The sequence below is a fragment of the Lepidochelys kempii genome, chromosome 14, assembly GCF_965140285.1.
Source record: "Lepidochelys kempii isolate rLepKem1 chromosome 14, rLepKem1.hap1, whole genome shotgun sequence".
Lineage (NCBI taxonomy): Eukaryota > Metazoa > Chordata > Testudines > Cheloniidae > Lepidochelys > Lepidochelys kempii.
In genome coordinates this window covers 50994208-51016696 of record NC_136393.1, presented here as the reverse complement: position 1 = coordinate 51016696, position 22489 = coordinate 50994208, and the positions used below count along the sequence as shown (strand labels likewise).

The window sequence follows — 22489 nt, the reverse complement described above, 5'->3', positions numbered from 1 at the left end:
GCCTGCTCCTGGCGATGCCAGTCTCACCCACCCCTCTATTCTCTCTGCACCCACAGGGCGAGGTGGGTGTCCCAGGATCCAGAGGAGAGGATGGACCGGAAGGTCCCAAAGGCCGGACCGGACCCTCGGGCGACCCGGGTCCCCTTGGACTGGTGGGAGAGAAGGTGAGGAGTCTGGACAGCATGGGGCAGGACTGGGCAGTGCCGAGCATGAGGGAGCGGGCCCCTGCCCATGTGTCCTGTTCCCTGCCCCCTGAGCCAGCCAGTCCCTGCCCTGGGCCAGATGGGAGACAGCGCCCCCAAGTGGGGAAAGGCCATGTGTCCCATTCCCTGCCCCCCTGAACAGCCAGCCCCCCACCCTGGGGCTGGATCAGAGCCGGTGCCCCCAAGTGGGGAAAGGCCCCATGTCCCATCCCCCTAATCCCATCTCTCTCTCTCTTGCAGGGGAAGCTGGGCGTACCAGGTCTTCCCGGATACCCAGGACGGCAAGGCCCGAAGGTGAGTGCTGTGGATGGTGGGTCTACCCCCTCTTCCCCCCACTCTGCCCCCCAGCACTCCCCCTAACCCCATCTCTTCTCTCTCCACAGGGATCTCAGGGCTTCCCTGGATTCCCTGGCAGCAATGGTGAGAAGGGTGCTCGGGTGAGTAACCCTCCATCATGGCTCCGCGCACCCCCAGCATGGCTCCCCATCACTGCCCCCCGGTGGAGCTGGGTCCTTGTTTCCCTCTGCAGGAGGCATCCCCATGGGGGAAACTGTTGGGAGGATCTTGGGGGGGGGGGTACAGGTTCTGCTGGGTGGGGCTGACACCCACCAGGGATGGATCAGAACTGGGACTTACTAGTGGGGCTGGGTGAATCACAGAATCATAGAATATCAGGGTTGGAAGGGACCTCAGGAGGTCATTTAGTCCAACCCCCTGCTCAAAGCAGGACCAATCCCCAATTTCTGCCCTGATCCCTAAGTGGCCCCCTCAAGGATTGAACTCACAACCCTGGGTTTAGCAGGCCAGTGCTCAAACCACTGAGCTAAGAGTGAGAGGCTGTTGGGGGGTGGGGGAGGGTCTTCCAGGGACGGGCTGGATGAGGGGGTGGTTCTAGGTGGGGGTGTCTGCAAATCCCTGGGTGGGGTGGGCTCCCCATGGGGGTTGGAGTTGGGGGTCCCTGTAGAGCTGCAAATAGGGTGTCCTATGGGTGGGGTCTCTGTAGATCCCTGGATTGGGGGATCCCTATGCAGGTTCTGTGGGGTTGAGGGCCCTGCAGAGCCATGGAGGGGGGGGTCTTTATGGGGGCTAAGAGGGGGGTTGGTTCTGGGTGGTGGGTTCCAGGGGTGGGTGTTAGGGATCCCTGCCAGGCCCAGGCTGGCTGAGGGGTTCCTGTGTGAGCTGGGTGGGGCATGGGGGGTCCCTGTGTGTTTTCTGTGGGTGGGTATATGTCACGGAGTCCCTGGGCAATGCTCTGGAACTGCTCCCTACAAAGCCAGGCAGGACTCTGGGGAAGACTCCTTTCTGTGAGCAGCCTGTCTGCAGGACATACAGTTCACCCAGCTTCCCCCTTCCTGGGTTTGACCTCGGAGCATTCAGCCTCCTCTGCCCCTCCGTGTGCTTCCCACAGCCAGTCTGCCCAGGCAGGATCTTGGGGAAGCCAGAGGGTCCTGCCCCCCAACTCCGCAGTCAGACGGGACTCTCAGCCAGCCAGTAAAACAGAGGTTTATTAAACGACAGGAACATGGTCTAACACAGAGCTTGCAGGTGCAGAGAACAGGACCCCTCAGCTGGGTCCATTTTGGGGGGCAGTGAGCCAGACAACCACGTCTGCACTTCACTCCATGTCCCAGCCAGCCCCAAACTGAAACTCCCTCCAGCCCCTCCTCCTCTGGGCTTTGTCCCTTTCTCGGGCCAGGAGGTCACTGGATTCCTTTGTTCTCCAACCCTTTAGCTCTCACCTTGCAGGGGGGAAGGGCCCAGGCCATCAGTTGCCAGGAAACAGGGTGTCGGCCATTCCCTGTGTCCAGACCCCTGCACACACCTGCCCTCTAGGACTCTGAAACGATCATACACCCTTATCCCACCCCCTAGATATTTAAGAACTGCCTAGGGGAAACTGAGGCACCCCCACAATATTCAGAGGAAACATTAAGAGCAGTCCCGCTTCGTCACAGTATATTATGGATCCCTGAAGGGCCCTGGCTGACTGAGTTCTCCCATGGGTGCCCATGCCCTGTCTGTGTTTCACTGACTCTCTCTGTTGCAGGGTCTATCCGGGAAACCGGGGCCCCGGGGCGAGCGCGGCCCCTCGGTGAGTGTGGGGGGGAGGCAGGGGGGTTAGTGCAGCCAAGTGTCTGGGCTCCCCCCAACCATCCTCACTCCCCGCGATCCATCTCTTCACATCTGTCCATCCTTCCATCTGTGTTCTCCTTCCATCCAGCCCTCCGTCCTCCCATCCCTGCCCCAGGCCTCAGTCCCAATCCCCTTCCATCCGTCCCTTCTCATCTGTCTGTCCATCCTTCCCTCTGCTTTCTCCATCCGAAACCTCCATCCCCTCCTTCTCCCATCCACGTTTCTTCTGTCCATCCGTCCATCCGTGCCCAGTGCAGGCCTCCCCATCCCAGCCCCTGCCCCACACATGGATCCCCACCTCACCCAGTCCCCAGTGAGGTCATGCCCATGACCCCTGGAGCCAGCCACTCCCCCTGACATGGGGCTCACCCCCCAGCTTGACTCATACATGTTGTGTCCCCTCTGGGCTCCACCCTGCCGTGGCACAGGGCTTCAGGGCTGGGCCCCTCTCTGGTGGGGAGGCAAATATCCCTCTCCACCTACCTTCCTTAATCCTCCCATCTGGGGTTGGGGGGATCCGGCATTCCCCTATCAGGGCTGGGGGTCATGTGCCCATCATGTGTCCTAGGTGGCTGGTGGGTCCCTCCCGTCTGCTGCCTCCACCCCTGAGATCCTCCTGAACGCCCCCAGGGCACTGTGTGACTTGCTCGGGTTCTGCCCCCTGGGAAGTGGGGGTTGGAGGATGGAAGGGGGCAGAGCCAGGGCTCAGACACTCACCCGCCTCTGTCTCATTCCTCCAGGGTCCCAGGGGCCAGCGGGGGCCGCGAGGAGCCACTGGAAAGCTGGGGGCAAAGGTGGGTGCTGGGGGAGGGGCTGGGGCACAGGGTCTGTCCGTTGGTCTGAGTGTCGGGGTGGGGTGGGGTCAGTGTGTCACAGGGTTGGGTCTGGGCAGGGCTCAGATGTCAGCAAGTGTGAGTAGGCTCTGGGTGTGCAAACATGCAAGGCTGAATGTGTTCCTTTGTGTGTGTGTTTGTGTGTCCCTGTCTGTGTGTCTGTGTCCCATCTGCGTCTCTCTGTGTGTCCCTGTGTGTCTGTCTCTGTGCATCTGTGTGCATCTGAGTGTGTGTGAGTGTGAAAATGGGCGTGTGTACATGCACAGGGATGAATGTACACATTTGTGTACACGTGTCAGTGTGTGTTGGAAGGGGACATGCTTCCGGTTGCCCCTCACATTTGTCTCCCCCTGCAGGGCACCTCTGGCGGTGACGGCCCCCACGGCCCTCCAGGGGAAAGGGTGAGTGTGAGCGTGGCATGGGGGGGACCTGGGTGTGCAAAAAGCCCTGGGCACTGGGCACCACCCTTCGCTGCACCAGCTGGGCCTGGAACACCACTGCTGGGCCTCGTGCAGCCTGCCCTGCCTTGTGCCCATGCCTGTTCACCTCTCCAGGGCCCTGTGCAACAGGTGTGCCAGGCATGGGTCACATTAGTGCAACACTCGCAGTAGGCCTCTGCTCACCACCGCCAGGCCTCATTCAGCCTGCCCTGTCCAAATGTCGCTATCACTGTTCAGCCTCTCCGTGAGCCGGCTCCAGATTTGTTGGTGTGAGGGGCAGGTCATGGCAGTGCAATGCTCGCACGGCCCCAGTCACGGCTGCTGGGCCCGGCACGGTGCACAGCAGCCTCAGCAGGTCCCTGGTGCAAGGGACGGGTCACTGCCATGCGACACGGCTGGCTTTGTGCAGTTGGCCTCCCGGTACAACACTGGCCTGGCCCCTGCTCGCGACGCCTGCACCTGGCCGTGCTGGCCTCCAGCTGGTGTCCCTGGGGCCAGGCATTGCTTCCCCTGGCCCCCCAGCCCCCCTAACCTCCGCTCTGCTCTCCACAGGGACTCCCGGGCCCCCAGGGGCCAAACGGCTTCCCCGGACCCAAAGGACCACCGGTGAGTAACATACCCTACCTACTGGCTCCCCTGCCCCTCTGCCTGCCCCCAGCCCCTTGCCGGCTCCTCAGCCCCCTCCCCCTGCATCCAAGCTACCCCACACCTGCTCTCTAGCCTCCTTGCTGGCTTCTCAGCCCCCTCTCACCTGCTTTCCAGCCTTCCTGCCTGCATCCCAGCTCTCTCCCACTGCCATTCCCACCCGCCTGCTCCCTGGCCCCCCAGCTGGCTCCCCTGCCCTCCTGACTGCTCCCCAGTTCCCTCCCCCTGCGATCTCCCCCTGTCCCACTGACCTCTCCTTTTTCCTCCCCACAGGGCCCCCCTGGCAAGGACGGGCTTCCCGGGCATCCCGGTCAGCGAGGAGAAGTCGTATGTGTCTCTGTTACTGAACTGTTGGGCTTTGGATACTTTTCTCTTACCCCTGTGTTGCTCTGTGGTTCCTCCCGTGTTACACTCTGGTTCCTCCTGGGTTACACCTAAGTAACTCAAGGCTACCTCTGGAAACTTCCTCATTACTCCTCACATAGTATCTTGTTACTTTCTGATTATTCCCCCTGTTCCTCCTTTCTTACTCTCACGTTACTCTCTGATTACTCTCACGTTACTCTCATATTACACCTCACATACTCTGGCGTTACTCTCTGGTTACTCCCACGTTACCCCAAATTACTCCATTACTCTCTGGATACTCCTGTGTTACCCCTCACATGCTTCTATGTTACGCTTTGGATACTCCTGTTACTCCTCTTTCACTCCCGCTTTGCATTCTGGTTGCTCACATGTTACTCTCTGGATACTCCTGTATTATTCCTCTCTCTCTCCTGCGTTGCGCTCTGGTTACTCCCACATTACTCCTCTCTCCCACATTGCTCTCTGTTCACTCCGCTGTTACTCTTGGTTACTCCCACTTTACTCCTTTCTTATGCCCATGTAACTCTCGGTATTCCCATTTTAATCCTTGTACACTGATGTATTACACTGCATTACTCCTCACATACTCCAATGTTAGTCTCTGGTTACCCCCACATTTCTGCTCATAAATTCACGTTACACTCTGGATTCACCATTGTTACTCCTCACACTTTCCTGTGTTGCTCCTCGCTCACTCCTGTGTGACTCTCCACTTACACTTGGGAGGTGGGGGGCAGAGCCATCTGCCGCGGCTCGTGCTAATGCCCCCATCTCTCTCTGTCTTTCAGGGTTTCCAAGGCAAGACGGGCCCCCCCGGCCCCCCGGGGGTGGTGGGACCTCAGGTAAGAAGCCGGGTGGTGGGGGTTTCCAGGTGGGCTGGGAGAGGCTGTGCCCATAGGGTGCAGTTACTCAGCAGCTCCCCCTGGTGGTGGAAGAGGCAGGGGTCGAAGGGTCTGGCCCATTCCCTGAAGGTCTCACACTGTTTCTTGTCTCCCCCCGCACTAGGGCGCTTCTGGGGAGTCTGGTCCGATGGGGGAGAGAGGTCACCCAGGCCCCCCCGGACCCCCGGGAGAGCAGGGCTTGCCAGGACCCTCTGGGAAAGAAGGAACCAAGGTAAGGAGCTGTGATGCTCCAGTGCGGTGCTAGGGGGCGCTGTGCTGCAGAGAGCAGGGAGGGGGACCCACCTAATCCTCCTTCTCCTTCCCCCGGCGCAGGGAGACCCTGGCCCCCCGGGAGCCCTCGGGAAAGACGGCCCAGCTGGACTGCGCGGTTTCCCCGGTGAGCGGGGGCTGCCTGGCACCCCGGTGAGTACCCGGCCCCCCCACTCAAATGCCCCCCCCCACTGGTGCCAGCAGGCCCTGACCTGTGCTTCTCTCCCGCAGGGCGGCACGGGGCTGAAAGGGAATGAGGGGCCGGCTGGACCCCCAGGACCCGCAGTGAGTATGATGTGGGGACCCTCGCACTAGCCCCTCCCTCAACTCCTTCCCCCCAACTATTCCCCTAGGCCCCCACCTCCCCAACCCTTCTCTGACCTCCCTTCCCTCCCTCCCCCATCAGCCCCTCTCCTCCCTAACCTCCTACCTCTAACCCCCCTGATCCGCCCCTCCCTCACCCCTGATCCCGGTCCCCGCAATGTGTGTCGGGGGGACCCTGCTGTGGGGGGCAGCAAGTGACTCCTCCTCTCTCTCCCCCCAGGGCTCGCCCGGAGAGAGAGGTGGCCCTGGGCAGGGCGGCCCCATCGGACCCCCAGGCAGACCGGGCCCTCAAGGGCCCCCAGGCCCCGCTGGAGAGAAAGGAGTTCCTGTGAGTAGGGGGCACAGAGGGCATGGGGGGAGTGGGGCTTAGTTGGATGCAGGGGGGGATGGGAGCCAGGACTCCTGGGTTCTATCCCAGCTCTGGAAGGGGAGTGGGGTGTCGTGATTAGAGCAGGGGGGCCTGGGAGCCAGGACTTCTGGATTCTATCCTGGCTCTGGGAAGGGAGTGGGGCCTAGTGGGCTAGAGCAGGGGAGCGGGGAGCCAGGACTCCTGGGTTCTGTTCCCAGTACTGGGAGGGGAATGGGGTCAGGTGGGTTACAATGGGGGATGGGTTGGAGCCAGGACTCCTGGGTTCTGTGCACCTCACTCCACTCTGTTTCTCCCTAGGGTGAGAAAGGTCCCATAGGCCCCGCTGGCCGTGACGGAGTCCAGGGTCCCGTTGGGCTGCCTGGCCCAGCGGGGCCCCCCGGGGGTGCTGGTGAGGATGGCGATAAGGTAAGGCCCTGTCTGTGTCTGTGTCCTGACCCTGCATGCGGCAATGGGCTAAACCCCCCTTCTCCTCTCTCCGCAGGGCGAGGTGGGTGAGCCGGGCCAGAAGGGTGGCAAAGGCAACAAGGGAGAGCACGTGAGTATGAGCTTGGAGCTCCCCTGACCCGAGACAGGGGCTGATTCCCCCCCCCCTTCCTGCCCGGGATATCTGTGTCTCAGCACCACTGACCCCCGTCTTCTTCCTTCCAGGGTCCCCCAGGCCCCCCAGGTCCCATGGGCCCAGTCGGGCAGCCTGGAGCAACCGTAAGTACCTTGCACCCCTCAGATAGCCTCCTGCAGCTGGTAGCAAGGGGCTGTGCCAGCTCTGGGCAGGGCGGGACGACGGAGCTGAGTTGGCTCCATGCAGGGCAGGGCGTGGAGCTGATGGGGATGGAGCTGGCTGGCTCCGTGCAGGGCAGGGCGTGGAGCTGATGGGGATGGAGCTGGTTGGCTCCGTGCAGGGCAGGGCGTGGAGCTGATGGGGATGGAGCTGGCTGGCTCCGTGCAGGGCAGGGCGTGGAGCTGATGGGGATGGAGCTGGCTGGCTCCATGCAGGGCAGGGCGTGGAGCTGATGGGGATGGAGCTGGCTGGCTCCATGCAGGGCAGGGCGTGGAGCTGATGGGGATGGAGCTGGCTGGCTCCATGCAGGGCAGGGCGTGGAGCTGATGGGGATGGAGCTGGCTGGCTCCGTGCAGGGCAGGGCATGGAGCTGATGGGGATGGAGCTGGCTGGCTCCGTGCAGGGCAGGGCGTGGAGCTGATGGGGGGGATGGAGCTGGCTGGCTCCGTGCAGGGCAGGGCGTGGAGCTGATGGGGATGGAGCTGGCTGGCTCCGTGCAGGGCAGGGCGTGGAGCTGATGGGGATGGAGCTGGTTGGCTCCGTGCAGGGCAGGGCGTGGAGCTGATGGGGATGGAGCTGGCTGGCTCCGTGCAGGGCAGGGCGTGGAGCTGATGGGGATGGAGCTGGCTGGCTCCCTGCAGGGCAGGGCGTGGAGCTGATGGGGATGGAGCTGGCTGGCTCCATGCAGGGCAGGGCGTGGAGCTGATGGGGATGGAGCTGGCTGGCTCCGTGCAGGGCAGGGCATGGAGCTGATGGGGATGGAGCTGGCTGGCTCCGTGCAGGGCAGGGCGTGGAGCTGATGGGGGGGATGGAGCTGGCTGGCTCCGTGCAGGGCAGGGCGTGGAGCTGATGGGGATGGAGCTGGCTGGCTCCGTGCAGGGCAGGGCGTGGAGCTGATGGGGGGGATGGAGCTGGCTGGCTCCGTGCAGGGCAGGGCGTGGAGCTGATGGGGGGGATGGAGCTGGCTGGCTCCGTGCAGGGCAGGGCGTGGAGCTGATGGGGGGGATGGAGCTGAGTTGGCTCCATGCAGGGCAGGGCGTGGAGCTGATGGGGATGGAGCTGGCTGGCTCCGTGCAGGGCAGGGCGTGGAGCTGATGGGGGGGATGGAGCTGGCTGGCTCCGTGCAGGGCAGGGCGTGGAGCTGATGGGGATGGAGCTGGCTGGCTCCGTGCAGGGCAGGGCATGGAGCTGATGGGGATGGAGCTGGCTGGCTCCGTGCAGGGCAGGGCGTGGAGCTGATGGGGGGGATGGAGCTGGCTGGCTCCGTGCAGGGCAGGGCGTGGAGCTGATGGGGATGGAGCTGGCTGGCTCCGTGCAGGGCAGGGCGTGGAGCTGATGGGGGGGATGGAGCTGGCTGGCTCCGTGCAGGGCAGGGCGTGGAGCTGATGGGGATGGAGCTGGCTGGCTCCGTGCAGGGCAGGGCGTGGAGCTGATGCGGGGGATGGAGCTGAGTTGGCTCCGTGCAGGGCAGGGCGTGGAGCTGATGGGGGGGGGATGGAGCTGGTTGGCTCCATGCAGGGCAGGGCGTGGAGCTGATGGGGATGGAGCTGAGTTGGCTCCGTGCAGGGCAGGGCGTGGAGCTGATGCGGGGGATGGAGCTGGCTGGCTCCGTGCAGGGCAGGGCGTGGAGCTGATGAGGGGGATGGAGCTGGCTGGCTCCGTGCAGGGCAGGGCGTGGAGCTGATGGGGATGGAGCTGAGTTGGCTCCGTGCAGGGCAGGGCGTGGAGCTGATGCGGGGGATGGAGCTGAGTTGGCTCCGTGCAGGGCAGGGCGTGGAGCTGATGGGGATGGAGCTGGTTGGCTCCCTGCAGGGCAGGGCGTGGAGCTGATGGGGATGGAGCTGGCTGGCTCCCTGCAGGGCAGGGCGTGGAGCTGATGGGGATGGAGCTGGCTGGCTCCGTGCAGGGCAGGGCGTGGAGCTGATGGGGATGGAGCTGGCTGGCTCCGTGCAGGTCAAGGGGATGGAGCTGGGTTAGCCCCGTTCAGGGCAGGGGGATGGAGCTGGGTCTGCTCCGTGCAGGGTGGGGGTGATGGAGCCAGGTTGGCTCCATGCTGGGCTGGGGGACAGAGCTGAGGGTGATGGAGCCGGGTCTGCTGTTTGCCAAGCTGGATGAGGGAGCTGGGTTGGGTCTGTGCAGGGCCTGGGTGATGGAGCCTGGCTGGCTCCCTGGCTGGGGGTGCGTAGCTGAGGGTGATGGAGCCCGGTCTGCTCCGTGCTTGGCAGAGGGTCCCTGTCTCCTGGCAGCGCAGTGTCCCAGCCCCTCACTCATGCCATGGGGTGAAGTGCTTGGTTCCTGATGGCACAGGGGCCCCACATCGCACTGATGGAGTGTGGGTGGGATTCCAGGGGGTCCCGTCAATGGGGAACGGTGGTGGCAGAGTTTCCCGCTGCTCCCACAGCGACGAGACCTCCCCCAACTCCCCTGCCCACTCAGTGAGTCCCGTCTTCCTGGGGCCGCTCACAGCCTGTCTCACTCTCTCTCGTGTCTGTGTCGAGGGGGCTGACGGGGAGCCGGGCGCTCGGGGCCCCCAGGGCCACTTTGGGGCGAAGGGCGACGAAGGAACCCGTGGATTCAATGGGCCGCCTGGCCCCATCGGGCTGCAGGTGAGTGGGGCCTGTCACTGGCCTTGCAGGGTTGCACCCTCTGTCCCGCATTGAGCCACTCCGGTGCCCTGGCCCTGCCCCTGCACCTGGCCCCACCCCCATGCTCCATACCTCCCCCCTGTCTCCGTCCTCTCCCCTGGACCCAGACCCGACCCGAGCCCCGCTACCTAGCCATGGCCCCAGCCCTAGCCACACAGTCCGTCCTCCCTAAGTAACACCTGTCCCATGGTGCAGTTCTAGCTGGGGACAGGATTCCCCTTCACTTCCTGTCCCAAACTGCTGGGCAGCATGAAGGTGCGACTACTGGCCAGTTGTTGCTGGGTCCCACCCCCAAGCCAGCTATTCTGGGAGGTGGGGGAAGCTATCCCTGTGTGCCCTCCTCCCCACCTACCTGGATCCAGATGTGTCCCTCCCTCTGGACCACCATCCCATCCTGAATCCAGATGTGTCCCTCCATCTCTCCCCCCCATCCTCCAGATCCAGATGTGTCCTAGGTCTAGAACCCTCTTCATCCCAAATCTAGATGTGCTGCCTGCTTCCGCCATCTCCCTCAATCCAGATGTGCCTCTTGATCTGCCCTCTCCCCCCAGTCCAGATGTGCCCCGCACTGACGCTCTCTGTCTCTCCTTAGGGTCTGCCGGGCCCGGCGGGGGAAAAGGGCGAGACAGGTGACGTGGGCCCCATGGTAAGTGACCCTGGCTGCCCCCCATTCCCAGTTCCCCCTCCAGGTGGGAATGTCCCAGAGCTCCCCTCACCTTGTTCTTTCTCCCCACAGGGCCCCCCAGGACCACCGGGGCCGCGTGGCCCAGCCGGACCCTCCGGAGCCGACGTAAGTGCCACCCCCGCCCCCCACCCCTGTCAGCTCTGCCCAGGGCATCCTCGGAGGTAACCAGCTCTGCTCTCTCCCCCTGCAGGGACCCCAAGGCGGCCCTGGAGGCATTGGCAACCTGGGCCCCCCTGGAGAGAAGGTAGGTGGTGGCAGGACACCTTGGTTCTCTCCCAGCCCTGGGAGGGTGCGGAGGGGCAGTGGGGCTGGTAGATTTCATGGAGTGAAGGGCCCATTCTCTCCAGCCTGGCCCCTGGACAGAAGCGGGCAGAGAATCTCTCCCTGTCACCCTGTGCCCAGCCCCGCGACTTGGCTGGACTGACGCGTGTCAGCTTCCAGGGGACCAAGCCTGGGGACGCGACAGCTGAGCCCAGGAGGGCCCCAGGGGCCCCAAGGGCCAACACCCCTGTGATGGCAGGGACCTGATCCGCTGAGCCCAGCCGGTGACTCACACCCCGCGCTGCAGGGGAAAGGGAAACCCCCCAAGGGCCCTGCCTGTCTGTCCTGGGGGAGATTCCTTCCCTGCCCCCAATCTGGGGACCCCCAGCATGTGAGCCAGACTCAGCAGCCAGACAGAGGTGTCTCTGTAGCCGTTCAGAGCACCAGCCCCCACTGTGTGGTGCCCCGTCTCCGGCTGGGCCAAGCCCAGATGCTTCCGAGGAAAAGCCCCAGAGACAGCTGGCCAATTGAGTCTCGGGGAGCAAATCCCCTCCTGACCCTGCCGCCCTGCAGCCTGAGACTGGATGAGTCACTGTCCTTGTGCAGAGCATGCAGAGGGCAGTGCGGGTGACCCTGTTCTCCCCATAGCCCGTGAAGGGAGGGGACGCATGGGGGGACTCAGAGTCACAGACTGCAGGCGTCAAAGGGACCCACCACCACTCGCCCATGGGAATGTGGGGCTGGAGCAGGACTCCTGGGTTCTGTCCCAGCTCTGGGAGGGGAGGGGCGTGGGATCTAGTGACACAGGGCCTGTCGGCTGCTGCTGCGCTGTGGCTCCTGGGACCATCCAGAGGGGGACCGGTCGGAGCGTGAGCGCTGATGTCTCTCTCATTTCAGGGTGAGCCTGGCGAGTCGGGGGCCCCCGGCATCCCCGGGGAGCCAGGAGTCAAGGTGAGTCTTCAGGTCCCCCTGCTCCTGCTCCCTCGCACATCCTACCTGGCAGCACGGCCACTAACCCCCCGGAAACCCCCTCCCCCCATTTGTCCCTCTCCTACCCCCCTGGGGCTCCCCCGGGTCCTCGCCCACACCTGGCTGCCCAGCCCCTATCCCATGGGACGGCCTCGCTCCGTCCCCCACCAAGGAGCCCCCCGAGCCCTTCTTCATCCCCTCTACTGGGGCCCTGCCTGCTATGGGAATCAGTGGCCAGCTCCCCACATTTGTCTCTTCCTTATTAAGGCCCACCCAGAGCTGTCAGCCTCCAGCCAGGGACCCCTTCTTGGGGGGTGTCTCCTGTCAGGGGCCCCCAGAGCACTGCTCCCCCCAGCCAAAGGCCCCTCAGGGCCCATCTGTCCCCATGCCTTGCCTGGGGAGACCTGGGGCCGGGCCTGGCCTTTCCCCCACCCAGTGAGGACCACCCCAGAGCCCCTTTCTTCCAACAGGAACCCCCCCAAGTCTGGAGTGCTCCCCGCTTCCTGGCTGTGGACCCCACCCCAGAGACACTGGGGCCAGGACCCCTCCCCCCGACAGGCCCCCACAGAAGAGACTCCTTCCCCTGCACACATAGAGGATCTCCCCAAGGGACACTGGGGCTGGGACCCCTCCCCTAGAGCTGACCCCCAGAGCTCTGCCCTCAGCCAGGCTACTCCCCTCATCCTCCCCCTCCTCACGAACCCCACACTGACTGATACCCCCCTGCATGCTCTGTCTCCTTCCCAGGGCCCGCGAGGAGAGCGAGGGGAGAAAGGAGAAACGGGAGCCGCCGGTGCAGCTGGACCCCCTGGAGGGAAAGGGCCCCCCGGAGACGACGGGCCCAAGGGAAACCCTGTGAGTGACGCGGCGCAGAGACCGGAGGAGGGGGAGCCAGGACTCCTGGGTTCTATCCCAGCTCTGGGAGGGGAGTGGGGTCTAGTGGTTAGATCGGGTCGGGATGTTGGGAACCAGGATTCCTAGGTTCTGTGCCTGGCTGTAGGAGGAGGTGGCTCAGGCTAATTAATTCCTGTCTCTTCCAGGGTCCTGTTGGTTTCCCAGGGGATCCGGGCCCCGCAGGTGAAATGGGCCCCAGGGTAAGTATCAGCCCCATGCATTGTCCTCCAGGTCCCTGCAGTCTGGGGGCAGGGGAGGTGCTCGGAGGTCGGGTGGGGATCCAGGGGGAATGCAGCAGGGTTTGGGGCCCTCCAGCTGGGGTTTGGGGTCCCTGCTGAGGCCTCCTGCTGACTCAGGGCTTGTTTTCCCCCTCCAGGGCCAGGACGGGGCAAAGGGCGAGCGAGGCGAGGATGGGGAACCCGGGCAGCTGGTGAGTGACCAGGGCCCTGATGGGGTCCCCCCCCCGGACGGTTTGGAGTGGATCTCCCCTGACATTTGGACTGGACACCCCACCTGTGTCCCCAGCGCTCCGGATGGGATCTGTGCCCCTCCGAGTCCCCCAACAGTCTGATCAGACTCCGTGCGCCCCCCAATTTCCAGATGGGGTCCCTCTCTGGATTCCTTTCTTTCCGACTTTCCTGATTGGCCCCTCTGATGTTCTGGATTGGAACCCGCCTCCGATGTTCCGGATCCCCCTCTCTGATTGTATCTGCCCCCAGCCTGCTCCGGGTTCCCCTGTTCTGGATCAGACCCCCCCCATCCCTGGGTTCTCCTTTCCCTCATGTTCTGGATCAGATTCCCCTCCTCTCCGGGTTCCCCTCTCTGTGATGTTCTGGATTAGATTGGTTCTCCTAACTCCAGCTCTCTCTCTCTAGGGCTCGCCAGGCCCGACAGGAGAGAATGGCCCCCCAGGCCCTCCAGGGAAGAGGGTAAGTGATGGGACTGTCTGGGCCCCCCTGCCCTGCCCAGGTCACCCCTCTCCTCTTGCCGTCCCCCAGGAGCAGGGCAGAGGCATCCTGCTGTCCCAGCCACTGTGTGATAGGGACTCTGACCGGCACAGGACAAAATCCCCTGCACCTACAGAGACCCCCCCGCACTCCGGGCACCCACCCCCTCTGCAGCCACAGTGACCCCGCCCGCAGGGGTCAGCAGACACACGCAAGTGCACACACCAATCCGGCTCCCTGGGAATCTCATTGCGGGGAGGGTGGGGCTGGGATTTGTGAAGCCGCCTCTGGCACCGAGGACAGGAAATTCCTTCCCGTCCCAGGCAGCAAGCGAAACGCCCAGCCCAGAGTGCGGCAGCTAATGACAGGGAAACCTCTTAGCTCTAGGGACCCCTCCCGCCCCACACCGAACCAGCCGGTCCCTGCCCTGGGGCCGGGTCTGAGCCAGTGCCCCATAGAGGGGAAAGGCCCCGTGTCCCATTCCCTGCCCCCCTTGAGCCAGCCAGTCCCTGCCCTGGGGCCGGGTCTGAGCCAGCGCCCCCTAGAGGGGGAAAGGCCCCGTGCCCCATTCCCTGCCCCCTGAGACAGCCAGTCCCTGCCCTGGGGCTGGATGGGAACCGGCGCCCCCTAGAGGGGACAGGCCCCGTGCCCCATTCCCTTGTTCACCTCCGTCTCCTCTCTCTGCAGGGCCCCGCAGGCTCCCCGGGTCCCGAGGGGCGTCAGGGTGAGAAGGGCACTAAGGTAAGTGAACCAGGCTCCGTGGGCCCTTCCCCCAGGTGGGGTCTCTGCTGGGGAGGTGTTGGGTCCCGGATCCCCTGGGGTCAGACCCAGCTCGGAGCTCCCCAGAGACGAGGTGCAGCGGGGTCTGTCCCTAGGCCCAGGCTGGGAGCTCCCAGTACAGCCAGCCAGGCCGCGGCCCAGCCACGCCAAGGGCTCCTGTCCCACAGTGCACTGGGGTCGGTGTGATGGGGAGCCCCAGGATGGTCGCTGACCCCAACGGGGTGGGTGATGCCAAGGAACCCCCGCCACAGCTGTGAACCTGTCGCCCATCCCCGAGCTCACCCTGCCCCTCTGTCCCCCAGGGCGAGCCAGGTGCCGTGGGACCTCCTGGCAAGACTGGCCCTGTGGGGCCCCAGGGACCGGCCGGCAAGCAGGGGCCTGATGGGCTGAGAGGCATCCCTGGCTCAGTGGTAAGTGACAGCCAGCTGCATGCCAGCAGGACTCCTGGGTTCTATCCCCAGCAATGGGAGGGGCGTGGGGGCTGGTGGGTTAGAGCGGTGGGGCTGGGAGCCAGGATTCCTGGGTTCTATCCCCGGCTCTGGGAGGGGAGTGGGGGCTGGTGGTTAGAATGGGGAGCCAGGACTCCTAGGTTCTATCCCGGCTCTGGGAGGGGTGGGGTCTGACCCCAGCTCCGCAATCCATGCTTGTATTTCCCGGCCTGCTGATGGATCCCTGAGCCCCAGACACACAGGGGCTGGTCTCAGCTGCCCCCCCCACTCCCGCTGTAAATCCAGAACTGCCCTCCCCCGATGCCAATGGGCTGAGAGTGGAGCTCTCCCCACTGCAGGCCTGTCCAGGGCAGTCAGCACATGAGACCCACTGCCTCCGACTGGGGAGCCCCAGAAGGGTGGGGAGCAGGACCCCTGCCTCCAGGCCGGGAGTCCCAGAGCAGGGTGGGGCCTCTGGGGCTGGGCTGTGGGGGGCAACCCTGGGGCATGGTCAGGGCAGCGTTTAGCTCTAACCTCTTCTCTCCATCCTCCGCAGGGAGAACAAGGCAAGCCGGGTGCAACGGGCCAGGCGGGCCCCCCGGGACCTGTGGTGAGTGTGACTCTGCCCTCCCCTGTGACAGCATCCCCAGCTGGGGAGCCCCCTCTCCTCCCCGGCTAACCCGTCGGCTTGTGTCTCCCTGCAGGGCCCCCCGGGGCTGCCCGGCCTCAAAGGGGACTCCGGAGCCAAAGGAGAGAAGGTGAGCGGGGAGCACACGGGGGGCACACAGCCTGTGTGTGAACGCACAATACACCAGCGGGTGGGGGGGAATGATACACGCCCCGTGCACCCGTGTGCACCAGCGTGTGCCACGTGACACCAGCCCACGCCACGCAGCGCCCGGGAACATGCCAGCGCACACGTGGTGCACAGTGCCGGTGAACGCAGCGAGAGTCAGGAACGCCCACGACACGCACATCACGAGTGTGGCACAAGCGATACACAAGCCTGTGTGAACGAGGCACATCAGCACAACAGCGTGCGAGTATCCCTGGGGTGCACGTCCCACAGCCTGCACAAGGGTGTGTGAGAGCCCGGGACAGAGACCCCGCACAGACCCCTCCCCACACACTGTCCGTATCAACACGCCCAGGCTGTCCCACACACAGCCCTCGATGCCTTCCCCCATCTGTCTGTCCTGCAGTGACCACTGTCTGTCTTTCCCCAGGGCCATCCTGGTCTGATCGGTCTGATCGGGCCTCCAGGCGAGCAGGGAGAGAAAGGAGACCGGGGCCTGCCTGGCCCGCAGGGCTCCCTGGGGTCAAAAGGAGAGACTGTGAGTATTGGGGTGGGGGGGAGTTCTCCACTGCCAGACCCCCTGCCAGAGACCCCTGCCATGTGGGGAGCAGTGGGAGCTTGGGGGGCCAGGAGCCAGGATTCCTGGGTTCTCTCCCCAGCTCTAGGAGGGGAGTGGGGTCTAGTGGGTTAGAGCAGGGGGGGCTGGGAGCCAGGACTCCTGGGTTCTATCCCTGGCTCTGGGAGAAGAGTGGGGGGTCTGGTGGGTTAGAGCAGAGGGGATGGGAACCAGGACTCCTGGGTTCTAATCATTGCTCTGAGGGTGGGTGTGGTGAGCAGGGCTGCCCAGGGAGGAGGCTGTGTTGGACCCAGGGCAGACGGGGGGTGAGCGTGGGAGCCCCTGTGAAGTCTGGGCTGTGAGGGGTTAATTGGGGTGCTTCTGTTCTTGCGCTAATTTTGCTCTCTGTTCTCGTCCCTGCAGGGGATCCCTGGTGCTACCGGCCCCATCGGACCTGCCGGGCCCCCGGGCCTTCCTGTGAGTGACCTTTGACCTTCCCCTGTGCCACTTGTGGGTCTGGGCCTCACCCCATGGCCCCCCTGTCTGAGCATCACCTGTAATGGGCCCCGTTTTGTCACCTGCCCCTTACCCTTGTGTCTGGGCATCCCCTGTAACATGCCCGTGACACTACGGGGTGCAGTCCAGACTAGGGCAGGGGCTTTGTCATCGGCTGCCCGGTATCCTGGGGTGCCCTACGGTGCCTTGCTGTTGGAGCTCCCAGCCTGGACCCCCCACAACTAGCCCCCAGCATGCATGTTCCCCCCGAGGGCTGGGTACAGCCACCACCTGCTAGCCATTCGCAGGCCACACCCGGCCCCCACCGGCCTGGGTTAGTGCTGCAGGGTGACCCCAGCCCGTTCCCCGCCTCGGCTTGCCCCCCAGACCGTGTGTTCTGCACTATCCAGCCACATGCAGGTCCCACCCCGAGATTTGGATACAGTCACCGCCTGCCAACCATGCCCAGGTCATGCCCGGCCCCACCAGCCTGGGTTAGTGCTGCAGGGTGACCCCAGCCTGGTCCCCACCCCGGTCTGCCCCCCAGGCCGTGTGTTCTGCACTGCCAGCCACGCCCAGGTCACGCCCGGCCCCACCAGCCTGGGTTAGTGCTGCAGGGTGACCCCAGCCCGCTCCCGCCCCGGTCTGCACCCCAGGCCATGTGTTCTGCACTGCCAGCCCTCTCCTGGACAGGCCCGATAGGGGATTTCATGTAGCCGGTAGCCCCACAGATGGCATTACCCACACAGCTCGCAGCCCAGGATTAGGGTCAATAAACAATAGAAGAAGCTTTGTTCACTACAGAGCGGCAGGTGGTCAGTGAGTCCTGGTGACAAGGTGTCGAGGTCAGATGGTCACAGGAGAATAAAGATAAAATGCTGCCCAGATCGAACCCTAACAGGCTGGGCGTGGTCTCTAACCACTGCTGGCCAAGCACCAGGTCGGGGTCTATCCCAGGGGCCGACGGCTGGTTTCTTGTGTCCTCAAAGGTGAAAGAGCTGGGCAGGGAGTGAGAGCATAGGATGTTCGCCCCCCCTTGGATAGCTCAGCCCCTGTGACATGCGCGCTCCCGTGGGGACCCCTAGATAATGCTCTGTCCCCCGGAGTGAGGGGACATGGAATCGGTGGGACGGGTGAGCTGAGCTCAGGGCACGTCGACACTTGGGAGCTCTCCCATCGGTGGAGTTAATCCACCTCCCTGAGGGGCCGGTGCTGTGTTGGCGGGCGAAGCTCTCCCAGGACAGAGCTGGCCACACGGGGGCAGGTCGGTGTAACTGCCTCACTCAGGGGTGGATTATTCACAGCCCTGAGCAATGTGGTTACACCGATACAGTCTGCAGTGTAGACCTGGCCTCAGCCCTGGTTGTTCCTGCCCCGTCCGTGCCAGAGCACAGCCGCTTGCTAGGTGCTGGCCCATAAGCTCGGACGGCGCTGGGTTGGACGCGAGCCCTTGTCCTTGTCGCCACCCCAGACCTGTCAGTCGTGACTGCAGCCTGTCCGTGACGTGCGTACGACATGGCTGCATGGGGCCCCGTGAGCTCACGGACCAGCCAGTCACTGGTGTGCAAAGGGACCTCACTAGGTGCATTACAGTGGGGTGTGAATAGAGGGCGATCCTGTCACATCGCCCCTCCCCCTGCCTGAGGGCTGACAGCGCCCCCCACTCCCAGCCCCCCGTGTCTCTGATTGTCCTGTCATTGCTTTGCAGGGCCCAGCCGGTCCCAAGGGTGCGAAGGGAGCCACGGTAAGTGCTGTCCCTGGTGCCCCAGCAGGGGGTGCCCTTCCCCCTGCCCCCGTCAGCCCTGCAGCCAGCTGACGTCTCTGTTTTCTCCCTGCCAGGGACAAGCCGGCCCCAAGGGCGAGCGAGGTGTCCCCGGCCCCCCTGGACACCCGGTGAGTGACACCCCCCACTCCCCCCCTGCTTCCCTTTGACCTGCTGCCTCACACCGTCTGTTCCCTGTGCTCTGTCTGCTCCCCCTGGTCCCCGCCCATCCCTCGCTCACAGCGCCGTGCCCCTTGCTGGCTCGGTTACTTACCCTGCCCCCTGCCCTGCCCTGCCCCCCTGTCACGGAGTGTGGGGGAGTCCAGGCCCTGCACCCCTCTTCCTGGGATTCACTGAGACTCTCAGCCAGCCAGTAAAACAGAAGGTTTATTGCACCACAGGAACACAGTCCAAAACAGAGCTTGTGGGTACACCCAGGACCCCTCAGTCAAGTTCTTCTGGGGGAGCAGGGAGCTTAGACCCCAGCCCTGGGGTTCCCTGTGTTCCTCCACCCAGCCCCAAACTGAAACTAAACCCACCCAGCAGGTTCCCTTCTGTGGCCTCTCTTCACATTCCTGGGCAGAGGTGTTACTTCCCCCTCCCCCTCCTGGCTCAGGTGACAGGCTCTCAGGTCTCCCCTCCCCAGGGCACATTCCCAGGTCAACACTCCCCCCTCCCTGCTGAGTCACATCGTCACATCTCTCCCCCCTTCGAGACTGAACTGAGCGGGGTCACGCTGACCAGTGATCTGGGGAAGTTCGGGGCCCCCTCTCCGGGACAGCGCATCCGCTATCAGGTTGGCACTTCCCTTCACGTGGACCACGTCCATGTCGTAATCCTGCAGGAGCAGGCTCCATCTCAGGAGTTTGGCGTTGGCTCCTTTCATCTGGTGCAGCCAGGTCAGGGGAGAGTGGTCGGTGTAGACGGTGAAGTGTCGCCCGAAGAGATAGGGCTCTAGTTTCTTGAGGGCCCACACCATGGCCAGGCACTCCTTCTCGATGGCTGCGTAGTGTTGCTCCCGGGGTAGCAACTTCTTGCTCAGGTACACGATGGGGTGTCTCTCCCCCTTTTCATCCTCCTGCATTAACACCGCCCCCAGTCCCGTGTCGGAGGCGTCGGTGAATACCACAAAGGGCTTGTCAAAGTCTGGGTTTGCCAGAACTGGGCCACTGACCAGAGCCTCCTTCAGCGCCCGGAAAGCCTCCTGGCACTGCTCAGTCCAGACCACCTTGTCTGGCTTCCCCTTCTTGCATAGCTCTGTGATGGGGGTGGCGATGGTGCTAAAGTGGGGCACAAATCTTCGGTAGTATCCTGCCATCCCAATAAAGGCTTGGACCTGCTTTTTGGTGTGGGGAGCGGGCCAGTCTCTGATCACCTCCACCTTGGCTGGTTCCGGCTTTAGGCGGCCGCTCCCCACCCAATGGCCCAGGTAGGATACTTCAGCCATCCCCACCTTGCACTTCTCCGCTTTTACAATCAGCCCAGCCCCCTGGAGTCGGTCCAGCACTTGTCTAATCTGGGACACGTGGTCCTCCCAGGTCTGGCTAAAGACACAGATGTCATCAATATACGCCACGGCAAAACTCTCCATCCCCCTCAGTAGCTGGTCCACCAGGTGCTGGAAGGTGGCCGGCGCTCCCTTGAGGCCGAAAGGCAGGGTCAGGAACTCATAGAGCCCCAGAGGGGTGATAAAGGCCGATTTCAGCCGGGCATCTGCATCCAGCGGCACTTGCCAGTAGCCCTTTGTAAGGTCCATGGTGGTAAGGTACCGAGCTCCTCCCAGCTTGTCTAGGAGCTCGTCTGGCCTCAGGGGTAGGGATCAGATACAGTGATGGCATCAGATACAGTGATGGCATTGAGCTTCCGATAGTCCACACAGAACCGGACTGACCCGTCCTTTTTGGGGACCAGCACCACCGGCGAGGCCCAAGGGCTGGCAGATGGCTGGATCACCCCCAAAAGCCAGCATGTCCCGGACCTCTCTTTCCAGGTCCTGAGCAGTTTTTCCTGTGACTCGGAAGGGGGAGCATCTTATTGGCGGGTGCGACCCTGTTTGCACCCGGTGGACAGTCAGATTAGTAAAAAGAAAAGGAGTACTTGTGGCACCTTAGAGACTAACCAATTTATTTGAGCATGAGCTTTCGTGAGCTACAGCTCACTTCATCAGATGTTTACCGTGGAAACTGCAGCAGACTTTATATACACACAGAAATCATGAAACAATACCTCCTCCCACCCCACTGTCCTGCTGGTAATAGCTTATCTAAAGTGATCAACAGGTGGGACATTTCCAGCACAAATCCAGGTTTTCTCACCCTCCACCCCCCCACACAAATTCACTCTCCTGCTGGTGCTAGCCCATCCAAAGTGACAACTCTTTACATAATCAAGTCGGGCTATTTCCTGCATAGATCAAGGTTTTCTCACATCCCCCCCACCCCCATACACACACAAACTCACTCTCCTGCTGGTAATAGCTCATCTAAACTGACCATTCTCCAGGTTTAAATCCAAGTTAAACCAGAACATCTGGGGGGGGGGTAGGAAAAAACAAGAGGAAACAGGCTACTTTGCATAATGACTTAGCCACTCCCAGTCTCTATTTAAGCCTAAATTAATAGTATCCAATTTGCAAATGAATTCCAATTCAGCAGTTTCTCGCTGGAGTCTGGATTTGAAGTTTTTTTGTTTTAAGATAGCGACCTTCATGTCTGTGATTGCGTGACCAGAGAGATTGAAGTGTTCTCCGACTGGTTTATGAATGTTATAATTCTTGACATCTGATTTGTGTCCATTTATTCTTTTACGTAGAGACTGTCCAGTTTGACCAATGTACATGGCAGAGGGGCATTGCTGGCACATGATGGCATAGATCACATTGGTGGATGTGCAGGTGAACGAGCCTCTGATAGTGTGGCTGATGTTATTAGGCCCTGTGATGGTGTCCCCTGAATAGATATGTGGGCACAATTGGCAACGGGCTTTGTTGCAAGGATAAGTTCCTGGGTTAGTGGTTCTGTTGTGTGGTATGTGGTTGTTGGTGAGTATTTGCTTCAGGTTGCGGGGCTGTCTGTAGGCAAGGACTGGCCTGTCTCCCAAGACTTGTGAGAGTGTTGGGTCATCCTTTAGGATAGGTTGTAGATCCTTAATAATGCGTTGGAGGGGTTTTAGTTGGGGGCTGAAGGTGACGGCTAGTGGCGTTCTGTTATTTTCTTTGTTAGGCCTGTCCTGTAGTAGGTAACTTCTGGGAACTCTTCTGGCTCTATCAATCTGTTTCTTTACTTCTGCAGGTGGGTATTGTAGTTGTAAGAAAGCTTGACAGAGATCTTGTAGGTGTTTGTCTCTGTCTGAGGGGTTGGAGCAAATGCGGTTGTATCGCAGAGCTTGGCTGTAGACGATGGATCGTGTGGTGTGGTCAGGGTGAAAGCTGGAGGCATGCAGGTAGGAATAGCGGTCAGTAGGTTTACGGTATAGGGTGGTGTTTATGTGGCCATTGTTTATTAGCACTGTAGTGTCCAGGAAGTGGATCTCTTGTGTGGACTGGACCAGGCTGAGGTTGGTGGTGGGATGGAAATTGTTGAAATCATGGTGGAATTCCTCAAGGGCTTCTTTTCCATGGGTCCAGATGATGAAGATGTCATCAATATAGCGCAAGTAGAGTAGGGGCTTTAGGGGACGAGAGCTGAGGAAGCGTTGTTCTAAATCAGCCATAAAAATGTTGGCATACTGTGGGGCCATGCGGGTACCCATAGCAGTGCCGCTGATCTGAAGGTATACATTGTTCCCAAATGTGAAATAGTTTCATGATTTCTGTGTGTATATAAAGTCTGCTGCAGTTTCCACGGTAAACATCTGATGAAGTGAGCTGTAGCTCACGAAAGCTCATGCTCAAATAAATTGGTTAGTCTCTAAGGTGCCACAAGTACTCCTTTTCTTTTTGCGAATACAGACTAACACGGCTGTTCCTCTGAAACCAGTCAGATTAGTGCGTCCAGGCTGGTTGGAAAACAGCTGTCGGTAGGGAT

The 22489-nt window shown here is 62.2% G+C and overlaps 1 protein-coding gene across 1 annotated transcript in view; it reads left to right on the top strand.

Moving 5' to 3' along the window:
• Positions 1–22489, top strand: part of COL11A2 (collagen type XI alpha 2 chain) — a 79095-nt gene that overhangs the window by 44273 nt on the left and 12333 nt on the right. The window contains 33 exon segments of the mRNA XM_078848402.1: positions 57–164; positions 444–497; positions 587–640; positions 2251–2295; positions 3077–3130; positions 3526–3570; positions 4162–4215; positions 4528–4581; positions 5412–5465; positions 5629–5736; positions 5838–5927; positions 6006–6059; positions 6319–6426; positions 6766–6873; positions 6950–7003; positions 7117–7170; positions 9745–9852; positions 10484–10537; positions 10628–10681; positions 10767–10820; positions 11735–11788; positions 12554–12661; positions 12847–12900; positions 13077–13130; positions 13576–13629; positions 14335–14388; positions 14730–14837; positions 15412–15465; positions 15560–15613; positions 16082–16189; positions 16631–16684; positions 18411–18446; positions 18542–18595. Of these exon segments, the coding sequence (XP_078704528.1) occupies positions 57–164; positions 444–497; positions 587–640; positions 2251–2295; positions 3077–3130; positions 3526–3570; positions 4162–4215; positions 4528–4581; positions 5412–5465; positions 5629–5736; positions 5838–5927; positions 6006–6059; positions 6319–6426; positions 6766–6873; positions 6950–7003; positions 7117–7170; positions 9745–9852; positions 10484–10537; positions 10628–10681; positions 10767–10820; positions 11735–11788; positions 12554–12661; positions 12847–12900; positions 13077–13130; positions 13576–13629; positions 14335–14388; positions 14730–14837; positions 15412–15465; positions 15560–15613; positions 16082–16189; positions 16631–16684; positions 18411–18446; positions 18542–18595 (2214 nt within the window).